General features: G+C 35.5%; 2 protein-coding genes across 7 annotated transcripts in view; one reads left to right on the top strand and one right to left on the bottom strand.

The window, feature by feature from the left end:
* The window catches only part of LOC142339618 (ADP-ribosylation factor-like protein 5B), a 463,878-nt gene that overhangs the window by 363,161 nt on the left and 88,558 nt on the right, over positions 1-12,159 (bottom strand). The window lies entirely within an intron of this gene.
* Positions 1-12,159, top strand: part of LOC142339529 (patched domain-containing protein 3-like) — a 30,915-nt gene that overhangs the window by 3,261 nt on the left and 15,495 nt on the right. For all 5 annotated transcript variants that reach the window (XM_075389644.1, XM_075389652.1, XM_075389635.1 and 2 more), the window contains 11 exons: positions 2,480-2,615; positions 3,246-3,455; positions 3,622-3,745; positions 4,254-4,426; positions 5,528-5,782; positions 6,289-6,466; positions 7,147-7,320; positions 9,222-9,334; positions 9,847-10,002; positions 10,608-10,733; positions 11,890-12,034. In XM_075389644.1, coding sequence (XP_075245759.1) covers positions 2,480-2,615; positions 3,246-3,455; positions 3,622-3,745; positions 4,254-4,426; positions 5,528-5,782; positions 6,289-6,466; positions 7,147-7,320; positions 9,222-9,334; positions 9,847-10,002; positions 10,608-10,733; positions 11,890-12,034 — 1,790 coding nt within the window. The remainder of the gene's footprint in view (positions 1-2,479; positions 2,616-3,245; positions 3,456-3,621; positions 3,746-4,253; positions 4,427-5,527; positions 5,783-6,288; positions 6,467-7,146; positions 7,321-9,221; positions 9,335-9,846; positions 10,003-10,607; positions 10,734-11,889; positions 12,035-12,159) is intronic.

Genomic DNA, 12,159 nt, shown 5'->3' with positions numbered 1-12,159 from the left:
CCCTGCTGTAATTCTTGGTGCTAATATTCGTGAATATTAGCACCAAGAATTACAGCAGGGTTCGAGGCTGATTAAATGCATTGTAATTGATTTGCTCCCCGTAATTAATTGCAGCTCCGGAGGTAACATAACCTTAGAAGTAATTAACATTGGGGCCAGAAAATTTGGATATCAGATAAGATACGGATGGTTATAATTGTATAAATGGGAGCAGCTGATCAATATATGACAGCTCGCTCTACTTTATTCCGCTTCAACATAATGTTACAGGTTATAGTTTCCTTTAATTACCCCCTCAACATTTGTTTTTCGAAAGCTCGGCATTGACCTTAAAATCCTGGCTGATAATTTTAAACAACAAGAATTGAGACAAATATTTTTTTCACTTTTATTCTTTTATCTCTTAACAATTTTTAAATTCAATTTTCTTAAAATTCACATTTGTTTGTTGAAAATGGGTTCTTAACTAACCAGTTGAACACCAAACAGATTTTAAAAATCCAAAAAAAGATGTTTTAACTCAACAAAACCTTTGCGTTACTTGCTTTTTATAGTTTTTAAAATAGTATTTTAATCAGTTCTTGAAATTAAATTATGATGTTTTGGAGCTAAATTGTTTTTATAACGTGTGAGAAAGAGATTAACTGAGTAACTATTTCTTGATTGAACAAACATTTGCTCTTATAGTCTGTTTTATATCTGCTTTACCACAATGCCGATTAGAAAACATAAGGATAGGCCAAGAATAGACAAAAAAAGCTGATATACCATTAATTGAAATCAGTTGGAGAACAATTCGGACTCTGAGATTTTCAGAAGAGGCAGAATGTTCAATAATAATACTAAGTTGCTTCTAATTTATAATTTGTGATAAATTGCTATAAATTTGTGATAAATTGCTTCTAATTTTCAGTAATTTGTGCAAAATTAGCAGTTTTCTAACGTCTGTTTTTAGTTCTCATTCTGCTGTTGCAATTATCAAAGGATTCAGATTTCCTATGATGATTTTGACCGCGTTCTTTAGTATTTTTTCATAGAAAAAGTTTTTTTTTAATTTTTGTCCACAAATTTTTCATAGAAAATTACAAAACTTCATATGTAACTTTGCTAATTCTTCATTTCAAATGAACATTGCTAATGTTCATTTGTAACAAATCTCAAAAGGAGTGCTAATACCGGTTAGCAATGAAAATCCTTACAATTGATTCATTTCAACTTGATTAATGCTCTTCTTAGCTCTTGTAACAATTAAATTCTATTTTGATCATCACAGTAATCATAGTGCCACAATTTTATGGGTATTGGAAAATAATCGTTCAAAATAATACTAATAGTTTTTGGGGAAAACCTTTTAGAGTTGAAGAATAATATGTAGCCGTAACGGGGAAACCATAATTCGGAACTATATAGTGAAACATACTTCGGCAAATGAAGTAGACAACGGTCGAAATGAATTCTTATAAGTTGAAGATTCTTATAGACTGAACTAAAAACAAAGGGTATCCTTGGTTAAAAATAAAGGGGATTATTGGTTAAACAGAACAACAGAACCTTATCTCGAATAAGAACAAATTGTTTTGGTGCACACATAGCTAATCTATATGGTCATATTGCTGATTAGTTTGTCCAATAAAATAAACGTGTATAGAAACTTCTATTTTCTGATTTCAAAAAGATTTTTTGATGCAAAATATTATTTGGTCGCATATACGAATTTGACGGCCAAAGTTCATCCTGTACGACAAAATTTTTATTGGAATAATTTTTTTCTCATTCAAGTAAACAGCGTTCAACAGACGTTGACATTTTGGTATCCAGATCAAACCAGTTGTACAAAAAATTGGAAAAAAATAACGCGTGTGTATTTTTAATGCACTGAGGTTTATCGAGTAGTTTTTGTTTAATTTATGCTTTGACATAATACATTGAGATGCTATTATATACAACTGGTTTTTACAAAGAAGTTAGTCATTCAAAGGCAGATTTCATAGGAAGCATTGCATATTGAGTACAAATTTCAAATAGTTCCTTGTTTGTTCAGGGGTTTCTTGCCAAGATCAATTAAGACCACTTGCAGTAAATTTCAGAGTTTCAACTTTCATATTTACGAAGAGGTCGCGCCAATTAGTCAATCTCAGAACACTTTTTGCTCCAGCTAATTTTTCGCATTCGAGAACCACTTGCTCCAAGGTTTCAAATTGTTTGCAGGAAGGAATCAGTTGCAAGTTTCCGTCAGAAACATGCGAGCTCTCACAAATTATCTACCAATCTTGACCTGGGATGTTAAATAGTCACAATTGAATTTCATTATGTTCACAGTTAGTGCAAAGGTTTACTCTCTGTATTTTACTATAATTTTATATGACATGACATGACGAGAGTACTGGAAACAGTAAAAGTCAAAATTGCAATATCGTTATTTTGTTAAGAAAAATAGGTTAGTCAGGTCCATATTAATTGCGTTTGTTTTCATTTTTAGCGGACAGACTAACCAGAACTTGACAGTGTCCAGTCTATTCGGAGACTTAGCTGGCGAAGGCCCCGCAAGCTACACAGGAGCAAAGGCAATGATAATGACATACTACCTGGCCACAAAGGATTTGGAGGACTCAGAAGTAAGACATTCATATCCTATTTGATACAAGATCTTCGGTTGGAAAAAGTTCGTGATCCAATGCCACGAGAGTGTTTATCGAACTTAAAATTTTTAAGAACTTCAAAAAAATGTATAAAAGAACTCCTATCATGAAATAGGCTATTTTTCTGGATAAAATCTTACCTTTTTAAACCGATCTTGGTCTAACTAATATGTTAATACTATTTTGAAGCTAGCAGCAAATATAGGATACAAAATTCTTCTTTTACTTGACAGTTACTTGCCAACGTACAACATCAAATGATGGGGAGCTTTAAATAGATTAGTTAGAAAAAGATAAAAATTTTAGAGCAGATTTTGTTTTCTATTAGCTTATTTTAATTGATTGCTGCGTAAGTTATTGAGCGCCCAAGAACTTATTTATTTTAGTTAATCCACCGCATTAACCGATATAGAGATTTCAATTTGTTCTCTGCTAGCCAAAATGAATCAAACAAAAATACGTTTTTGAGGTGCATATTCAAGATTGGATTCTTGGAGCATTTTCATATTCAACGTTCAAAAACTTGTAAATTAAAAAAAAAACATGGAAAAACTTGAAAAAAACTCTAAAAACTATAGGATCCATTGCCTTTTTTCATTTGCTTAGGACTACGTGCTGGACTGGGAAGAGAAGTTCCTGGACGAGTGTGAGAAGGGGGTGTCAGGAGTGACGGTGTTCAGGTTCTCACAGAGGAGTCCAACTGACATCGGCAGCGGGGCAGTCGAGGACGACATCCCCTTCTTGTTCGCGGGATACGCCCTCGTCATCATATTCCTATTCGCAACTCTCGGAAAATTTAACTGCCATGAACAAAAGGTATGCCTACTAGTAAAATTTTCATATTCAAAGTACATTAATTTCAGCGTTGACTTTGAAGTTTTCGTACGTTACATTGCTTACATTATAGCGATACATTATAACCTAAAACTTAATTGTAGTGAGTGTAAAATGTATCTGTTATTTGTTATTACTCTTTTTCCAGGTGTACCTCGGACTGGTTGGAATAATTTGTGTGGCCTTCTCAATCAGCATCTCCTTCTCGTCCGCTTCTTTATTCCAACAGGACTATGGACCAATTCACAGTGTGTTGCCCTTCCTGCTATTAGGTAAGAAGGAACATCACCATAGCCTCATAATTCTAGAGGTTTTTACTCTGTTGCACATTTTTTAACGTTAAGAATAGAACGTTGAGAATCTTTCTGTCACAACTGTAGATGAAGAAATTTCAAACAAAATTACCATGAGATACTGTATATGGGTTGGTTATCGTCTCGGACTGAGCAGTATTGACATTTTTTCACACCATTGCAACCCAGGATTCTCCTTACTGGAAACCATAAGTTAGACCATAAATTGTTCCATCCTATAAATGGTCAAACTTCTTGCATGTTCTTGCTATGGTTTCTAAGATCCATTCATTGTCTTGGGTACGTTTGTTTCATAAGGTTCTTTTATGCTTGTGATTTATAATGTTTCATTCAAGTAGGGATTTGAAAAGAACTCATTTGTGACTTGGATACTTTATACAAAAACCATATATCATTACGTATAGTTTCTGAAAACATTTTTTGAGGTCAAGCCGAAAAAGTTGTTAAATGAGTGAGAACTGTTCAGGTATTGGTGTGGACGACATGTTTGTGTTTGTGGCTGCGTGGGACAACCTCACCCCGGAGGAGAAGACAAAGGCCCTGCCAGAGAAGGTGGCCCTCATGACCAAACACGCAGGAGTATCCATTCTTATCACATCCCTAACTGACTTCGCTGCTTTCCTCATAGGAGCTACCACCGTTAGTAGATACACATAAATACAGCTTTCACATGCGCAAACATAAACATACACAGAGGCACACACACACACACACACACACACACACACACACACACACACACACACACACACACACACACGCATACAAACACACACACACACACAAACACACACACATACAAACAAACACACACACAAACACACACACACACACACAAACACACACAAATACACACACACACACACACACACACAAACACACTCAGGCTCACACACACACACACACACACACACACACACACACAAGCACACATACGCGCGCGCGCACGCATGTTCTGACACTATTGGAGCACAGAAAAGAACTTAGAAAATATCTTAGAGCTTAGAAACTTAACTTATGTTGATAAACTCAGAAAGAAAACAAACTTACCAGATTTATAACGACAACTGCAGCTCACAATTTAGAAAATGAATGTAAATCAGTTGAGATCTGTATGTTTGTCAAATATTGATATTTATCTACTAATATTGAATAGGAAATGCAACTTTGTGAACCATCTAAAGTGAAGTAAATTTTGCATGTAATAATGAAATGACGCCCACTCATACGCCCCAAAATCGCCTGATTTTTGATACATTAACCTTTTAACAAATGTACACTGTAAATGTTATATTTATCTTTTAGACTTTATATACCGCTGATTTTTGCTAAATTATTCACAATTTTCTTCTCTTTTGAATCTCCTAAAATTAACTCTTATTCTCTCAAATATCTTTTGAGCTTTAACAGCTTTAATCTCTAACGTGCCAAAACTCGTCCCGCCTCATCGGGGTTGTTGCGCTACAGTGTTCGTAATCCTGCTAACAGACACTTTTAGCCGACAACACCATGTCAAAAATACTCTAAAAACTGCTGACTTATCAGCGCTTTTCCGTTTCAGTTGAGTGAGTATATTTATATAAAAACGCATTTGGTGAGCATAACATGCACCTCAACTCGGGGTTGTTTGATGACCAATATCTCGCAATAATAATAAACACAATAAACAATAAACTATTTTGCTTCTTATTGTAATCAATATACCGCGCTCTCTTAACTAATCCAATTAGTCTTTTTCAGATCATTCCAGCTTTAAGATCGTTCTGCATCTTCGCAGCCATGGGCATCTTGGGTATTTTCCTGTTGACGCTGTTCCTATTCGCGGGTGTTCTCGTCTACGACCAGAGGAGGGTCGCAGCCAACAGGAATGCATGCTGTTTCTGTTGTATGAAACTGGGGGAGGACTACAAGCCCAACAATTGCAGCCAGTCCTCGATAGCTGAGAAAGTGTTTGAGCACTATATAGCCAAATATCTCACATGGTTACCAGTCAAGGTAATGTGCAAAATTATACTTAATTCAATCTTGTTGATGTAGTATCTTGAAATATTCAAGTCAAAGGTGGATACTTCTTAATTCTTTCAATGAATAAATAAATAATTGGTCGGATTGACCACAAGTTCTACACTGAACACCTTATATTTGCGTTATAAAATTTTGCTATTTTCGGCGAACAAGCTCAGCACAATTTTTGTAATACTTATTGTAATATCTGAACACTGGTCTATCGACGTTTTTATTCGAAAAGAATAAACATTTTAACATTGGTAAAGTCGCGTAAAGCAACGTAATATCATTATTAAGAACATAAAAATGGAATATGCATAAATAAAAGGTAACTATATTAAGTGCAAAATATATATTGATATATGATTTAAATTTTAATTTAAAAAATAAACGCAAACTGCGTAGGTCGGTAAACTATTAGGCAAGTTGATGACAAAGGTGTCAATCCAGCCTTCAAAACTGGGTTTGGTTTCCAAATCGTTAACTTGTTTTAGATTGTGGTAGTGTTGATGACTGCTGGATTCCTGGGAGCGGGCATTGCTGGAGTGGCCAAGATAGAGCAAGACTTTGATCCCAACTGGTTCATCCCAGAGGGAAACTACCTGTACGACTATCTGCAGGAGTCAGAGACTCTCTTCCCAAATGATGGAGACGACGCCTACGTATTCTTCGGTGAATTAACATTACATTTTGGTTACAAATCAAACAATACATTGCAGTTTCACAAATAAAAACCCACAGAAACTCAATTGATAGCTATGAAAGGAAACCAAAGAAAAAAATCCCCCACCGAAATAAACCCCACTTAACTGGTAAACAGCTCTGCATTTAGCTCATTTATTCATGCGACTTGATATGAAAATATCAAAACCGAACAAATTATCACGACCGAAACTCAATGTTAACATGGATATATTTCAGTGGCGGTTTATTTCCTAGAACCAAAACCTTGTCTTACTCGGGTTGACCACCATAAAAGAAACTTTCTCAATCGTAAAACTTGATCAATCATAAAACGCCTACATGGTTTTATGGAAACTTATTAACCCATACAACGCAAAGATCATAAAAAATGTTTGACTGATAAATAGTTTGCCAAGGCGACTTACAGTCTTGAAAACCCCAATCTGTAAAGCTATATGACTTTTCGCATTCAAACTGAGACCATATATGTCGCTATAAGTATTGCTAGTCATAAAATTTATATACGGTGAAAATTAGCCTTAGAGGTGTCTTTTTCTGCCTTTCACTTCGCATTATACATATGCAAACTTATCACAATTAAGACTTTTTAACTTTCTCTCCCCCTTCCGGCAGCAAATTATTGATATTTGGAATGGATTGTGTTTCAGGTGCAATTGATTACTACACAAACTATGATGCATTGCTGACTCTGCCTGGTCTGTTGACACAAGTGGAAGGAGTGGCTGGCACTTCTATCGATTTCTACTTACACTCTTTTGACTCTTGGACATCCACATTCCCATCATCTGGTGATTCGGATATTTATGACAGACTCACAAACGGTATTTACCTCTTTTTAATAGTTCCTTGTCCGCAATATAAAATTTACTTTTGTAAACTAAGTTACAGACTCAACACCAGGGATGACCCATAATAAAATAAAAGGAACAGTAATGATTCCATCAACGAATAATCACGTTCGTGAAATATATTATTTTCCTAAGATACCGAAGATGTATGCCTGAGTTGTATCAGACCATTTTTGAATGCTCGCACATAATTTTCCTACCAATAAAAAGTAAAAAAAATAAATCGGAAACTTTCCTCAGTCTGGATCAGCTCGGTTTATGAAAAAAGCATCTTAGGTATTAGAAGACCGTGCTCGGTAGTTATCGCGTATGAAAAGACTTTTGCTCATCTTTAAACATTGTCCCGCACTTGCCGGGGTATTAAGATAATCGTCCTTGACTTTGGCCCGACATTAAAAAATATCTTTGAATTCAAATTACAGTTGTGATAATTGTTCCAAAATTTTTTTCAAATTGGGGGAAATATATGCGAAGCTGGTTTCTTTCTTCAGTCAAATTTTAACTTTTTGTTTGCGCGTCGTAGCGAAAAAAGGGAATCCATATTTTGTATCACTTAAAAGCTACTTTTGAGTTTTATTTAAAAAAAACTACAAAAGTTATCGCAGGTTGACAATCTCCACCCCCCCCCCCCCCCCCTCCTTCCCTTTCATGTTTTTTTCCAATTTTTCCTTTCCTCCTATTTTTCCTTCCAAATTTTCAATTTTTCCAGGGAGGGGGCGTAATAAAAAAATCGGTTTAGCATTTCTAATATTCTGTAAACAAATTTAGGTATGTTCATAAGTTGTTCTAAAAATTATTATAAAGTATCCGATTTTTACAGTAGTTTTGAGGTTTTGAGGTGCCAGACAAAAATTGCTGTCCAGACCGACTCAGACGAAAATTATCTATGCTCAGACCGTCCCAGACGGCAACAGTTCGTGCGTTCAAAAGACTTTCATGCTTTCATATCTGCAGACTTTGTCCGCGTTCAGCAGACTTTGTGCGCTCATGTTCAGACTTTCGTGCGTTCATGTTCAAACCTTCGTGCGCTTTTTGATATTTTCGGACATGTAAACTTTGAACGCACACGAGCCGTCATGCGTTCAACTTCGGTCTGGACATATTTGATTCCGTCTGGAACCTCAGCCTGTGATGAAAACTAAATTAAGATTAATGGTTTTTTCTTTCCTCTCTGTTCATTATCGGCTAGAGTCTTATTGAGAGTTCCGACAGTGAATACCACAAAATCCAGTGGAAAACAATCTGCTTTAATTTTTATTTACAGTAAGGAAACATCATCTTTGTAGATAAGACAATGAAATGGAAAACGTCCATTACATTAAAAATGGTGAAAATAACCAATAGCACAAAAGTAATTATAAGGCAAATAATGGGGAGATTTAAGTTTTATTCTTAAAAATTCTGAACTCTTAGAAAACAGCTTTTTTCATTTTTTGAATTTATTTGACTGTCAATCGAGAGTATAGCCATAACTTAAAAACTGCAATTGTGTAAACTATTGGTCTATGATTAGTAACTATATTGCTATAAAAGCTAGATCGGGATGTTGGCGCAAAAATTTGATGTTTAATATACAACTTTATCAAACAATTTATCACCTTTATTAAACAATTTATCACCTTTTGGACTGATGAATTGTGATCACAAGGATGTTGAAAGCAGCTGAGTGTTAAGATCACCCCTTCTTTTGAAAATTATAAATGTGGCGCAAGCTGACCTCATTGATTGATATCTCATTGAGATTAGGTAACCCAGTAATATCATTAATCTATACCATACTGTGATAACTGGTTTATAGTTGGTAAGAAAATTTTAATACATGCACACGGACTGGATGCATGAAAAAAGAGATTATGATGGAATTATCTTATTAGGTAAAGCCAACAACGAGAGCAACTTCGTGTACCTTCTCAATTATTACGTCACCAATGTGGCCCAAGCGTACCAAAGTGAAGTCAACTTCAACTCAGACGACACAGCAATTCAGGTATTTTTAGATACTTTATTCCAGTTGTCAGTGGTAAGATGTCTACCAGGAGCCATCAATTCACTCTAACCAATTCCCACTGCGTTTATTCACTCAAGCTTGGGACCTGCAGACCAAGGTCAAAAATCTTGATCAAAAGGACTATTTGTAAAGACTGATTAAGCCGAAAGTGGTTTGTGAGGATACTTTAAAAGACCACAACTGGCCTGTAAGACTGGCCTCTAACATGTGGCTATTTTATCTGTGGAAAATAGATAATATTTATAGAGGGTCTGCTTTATAAACTCGAACTTCAGAAATCTTTTTAGCTGTAAGAATACTGGAGAGAGGTAAACTTTTTGCGTTAGTATATGAGGCTGATAATATTCATAAAGGAATAAGTGTTCGTTTTAAGCTGCTGCAAAAATGATAGAGCATTCAGCAAACTGTCTTTATTTTCTAAATAGTATTTCTGATGATTTTTTAATGGACAAAGTTTCAGCCAAACATTTTTTTGTGTCTGGTGTGTTTAGTCCTCACGGATGTACTTCATGTTCTCCAAGATGAAGAACTCAGCTGCCAGGATAGATGCAATGGACGGAGCCAGAGAGAAAGTAGACAGTCTGAAACTGGGAGATGAGACAGCCTTTGTGTACTCTGATGCCTTCCTCGTGTGGGAGGGTGACAAGGTCTGAAGTAACAGAAATTACTTGATTTTAATCTCATTTTTGTTCTCATAATGTTGGTATGTTCGTGTTTTCATTATTGCAGTAGAAAATTAAAATGTGTTGATAGATTCAGTAAAGATTCAACTGAAATTGGAAATTACAGTTCCTTAAACGCGTCGTTTTCGAGTCTTTTTTAAGTGATCTATCTGATCAGATGAAATGAGTCAAAAACGGAGAAAGACAATGCGCACAATGTTTTAAGAGCTGGTTTTTTTGCAAGAATATGAAGCAACCATAGTAAACTGCTCTTAAGAAACTGACCAATCAAAAAAGATGATACCTAGTTGTTTTTAAATGTTCAAATTAGAATATCGTGCAAGACTACCTTTTGTTAAGAATGTTGCAAGATGTTACAAAATGTGTTTCAGTCGATTAGTGAACTTCATTTTTTTTAAAACCTGTAAATGTTAATTTACGGTGCGGTAAATTTTACATGCTGGAAGTATATAAATCATTATTCTCTTTAAATGGGAACAACCTAAGGTTCGGTTTTCTAAACTAATCTTACAATTAAAGTCATTAGATGTATCTGTTTGAGTTCATAAATCTAAATGATAGTTGTTTAGGTGATTTACCTGGAGCTGTTCCGTAACATTGGGATGGCGTTCATTGTGGTGTTCTTGGTGTGTATGCTTCTGATCGCTAACATCGCCATGGTCCTCCTCGTGCTGTCATGTGTCGTGTTCACTCTCGTAAGTAGACTTACACGTTTCAAACATTATTCTCTGTAGTTGGTTTTTCACTTTTCAAAGAAGCATTAAAATGAATAGCCACACACACACACACTTCCAGACAGCAGAAGCTATCTATCGGAGGGATTTTATAATACTTTCAACAGGTTGGTGCAGTTACTATCAGTATTTGTAAATCGTTGATCTGCTGCAATTTAGGGAGTGACATGAATTTTTCAGCATAATTTCAGTAATACCGCTTCGTCTTAAATTTAAACTCGCCAAAAAGGGGAACCGAACCTCTCTTTCGTTTTAAAACGACGATACCAAAACTTTCTTATAAAAAACGACGATACCGAATCTCTCTTAAGTTTATAAAACGACGATACCTAATCTCTATTAAGTTTATAAAACGACGATACCGAATCTCTCTTAAGTTTATAAAACGACGATACCTAATCTCTCTTAAGTTTATAAAACGACGATACCGAATCTTTCTTATGTTAAATACGAAAAGCGAAAACAAGGATACCAACAAACAAATCATAGGAAATTTCTTTGTTTTTGGCTAGAAAAAAATGACGGTACCGACCGACGATTTCTCATGTTTAAAAACCAACAATTTCTCAACTGGGGGGGGGGAGCTAGGAAATGATTTATGGCTTCTCAGTTTGATTGCACCCAACTCACACAAAAAAGAGGGGAGTTTGAGATGGATGAACTGCCAATAATAATTGACATAATTATTGGACTTTGTTAAAGTTAACCAAGGCATTAAGAATAGAAGAATATTAATTTAGCAGGAGAATAGCCGAATAGAATAGAAATTTAGAATAGTACTTGCTATCTTCTCGCCTATTTGTTATAACCTGAATTTATGAAAGAAAATAGATCGTTGAGTACTTTTTGGAATGACAATTATGAAGCATTCTTGTGATAAAATTTGTAAAATTTAGCTCTGAACTGATCGCTCAAGCGTAGTTTAGCAGACCAACACATATAGTGTATTTTTTCCACATGAATGTAATTTATGGGAAAAAAAAACATCACGAATCTTTTCTCAGTTTGGGTTCCCATGACAAACCGACCTCTGATCAGACCAACTTCGAGCGCACACCTGCGCATCGTGGGCTCGATTCGATTAATCCTGGGTATCTATTTTTTTAAATGTTGATAGGTTGACGTGATTGGTCTGATCCACTTTTGGGGAGTGACTATCAACACAGTGTCCACTATCAATCTCATCCTGGCCATCGGACTGGCTGTAGATTACGCAGCACACATCGGACACGCTTTCATGGCTAACGCTGGATCACGCAAAAGTTAGTCATTTATTCACTCGGACACATTCGATGCTCAGCCTTCGTTCTATCAACAATCTATTTTTAATGTGTTAGTTTGTTAAGAATGCAACCCAGATGAAACATTGTAATTTTGTATGAAGCAA

The sequence above is a fragment of the Convolutriloba macropyga genome, chromosome 1 (genome assembly GCF_964194025.1).
Source record: "Convolutriloba macropyga chromosome 1, txConMacr16.3, whole genome shotgun sequence".
NCBI classification, from domain to species: Eukaryota; Metazoa; Xenacoelomorpha; order Acoela; family Convolutidae; genus Convolutriloba; species Convolutriloba macropyga.
The sequence above is the reverse complement of the archived record's forward strand: the minus strand, read 5'-3'. Positions and strand labels throughout refer to the sequence as shown.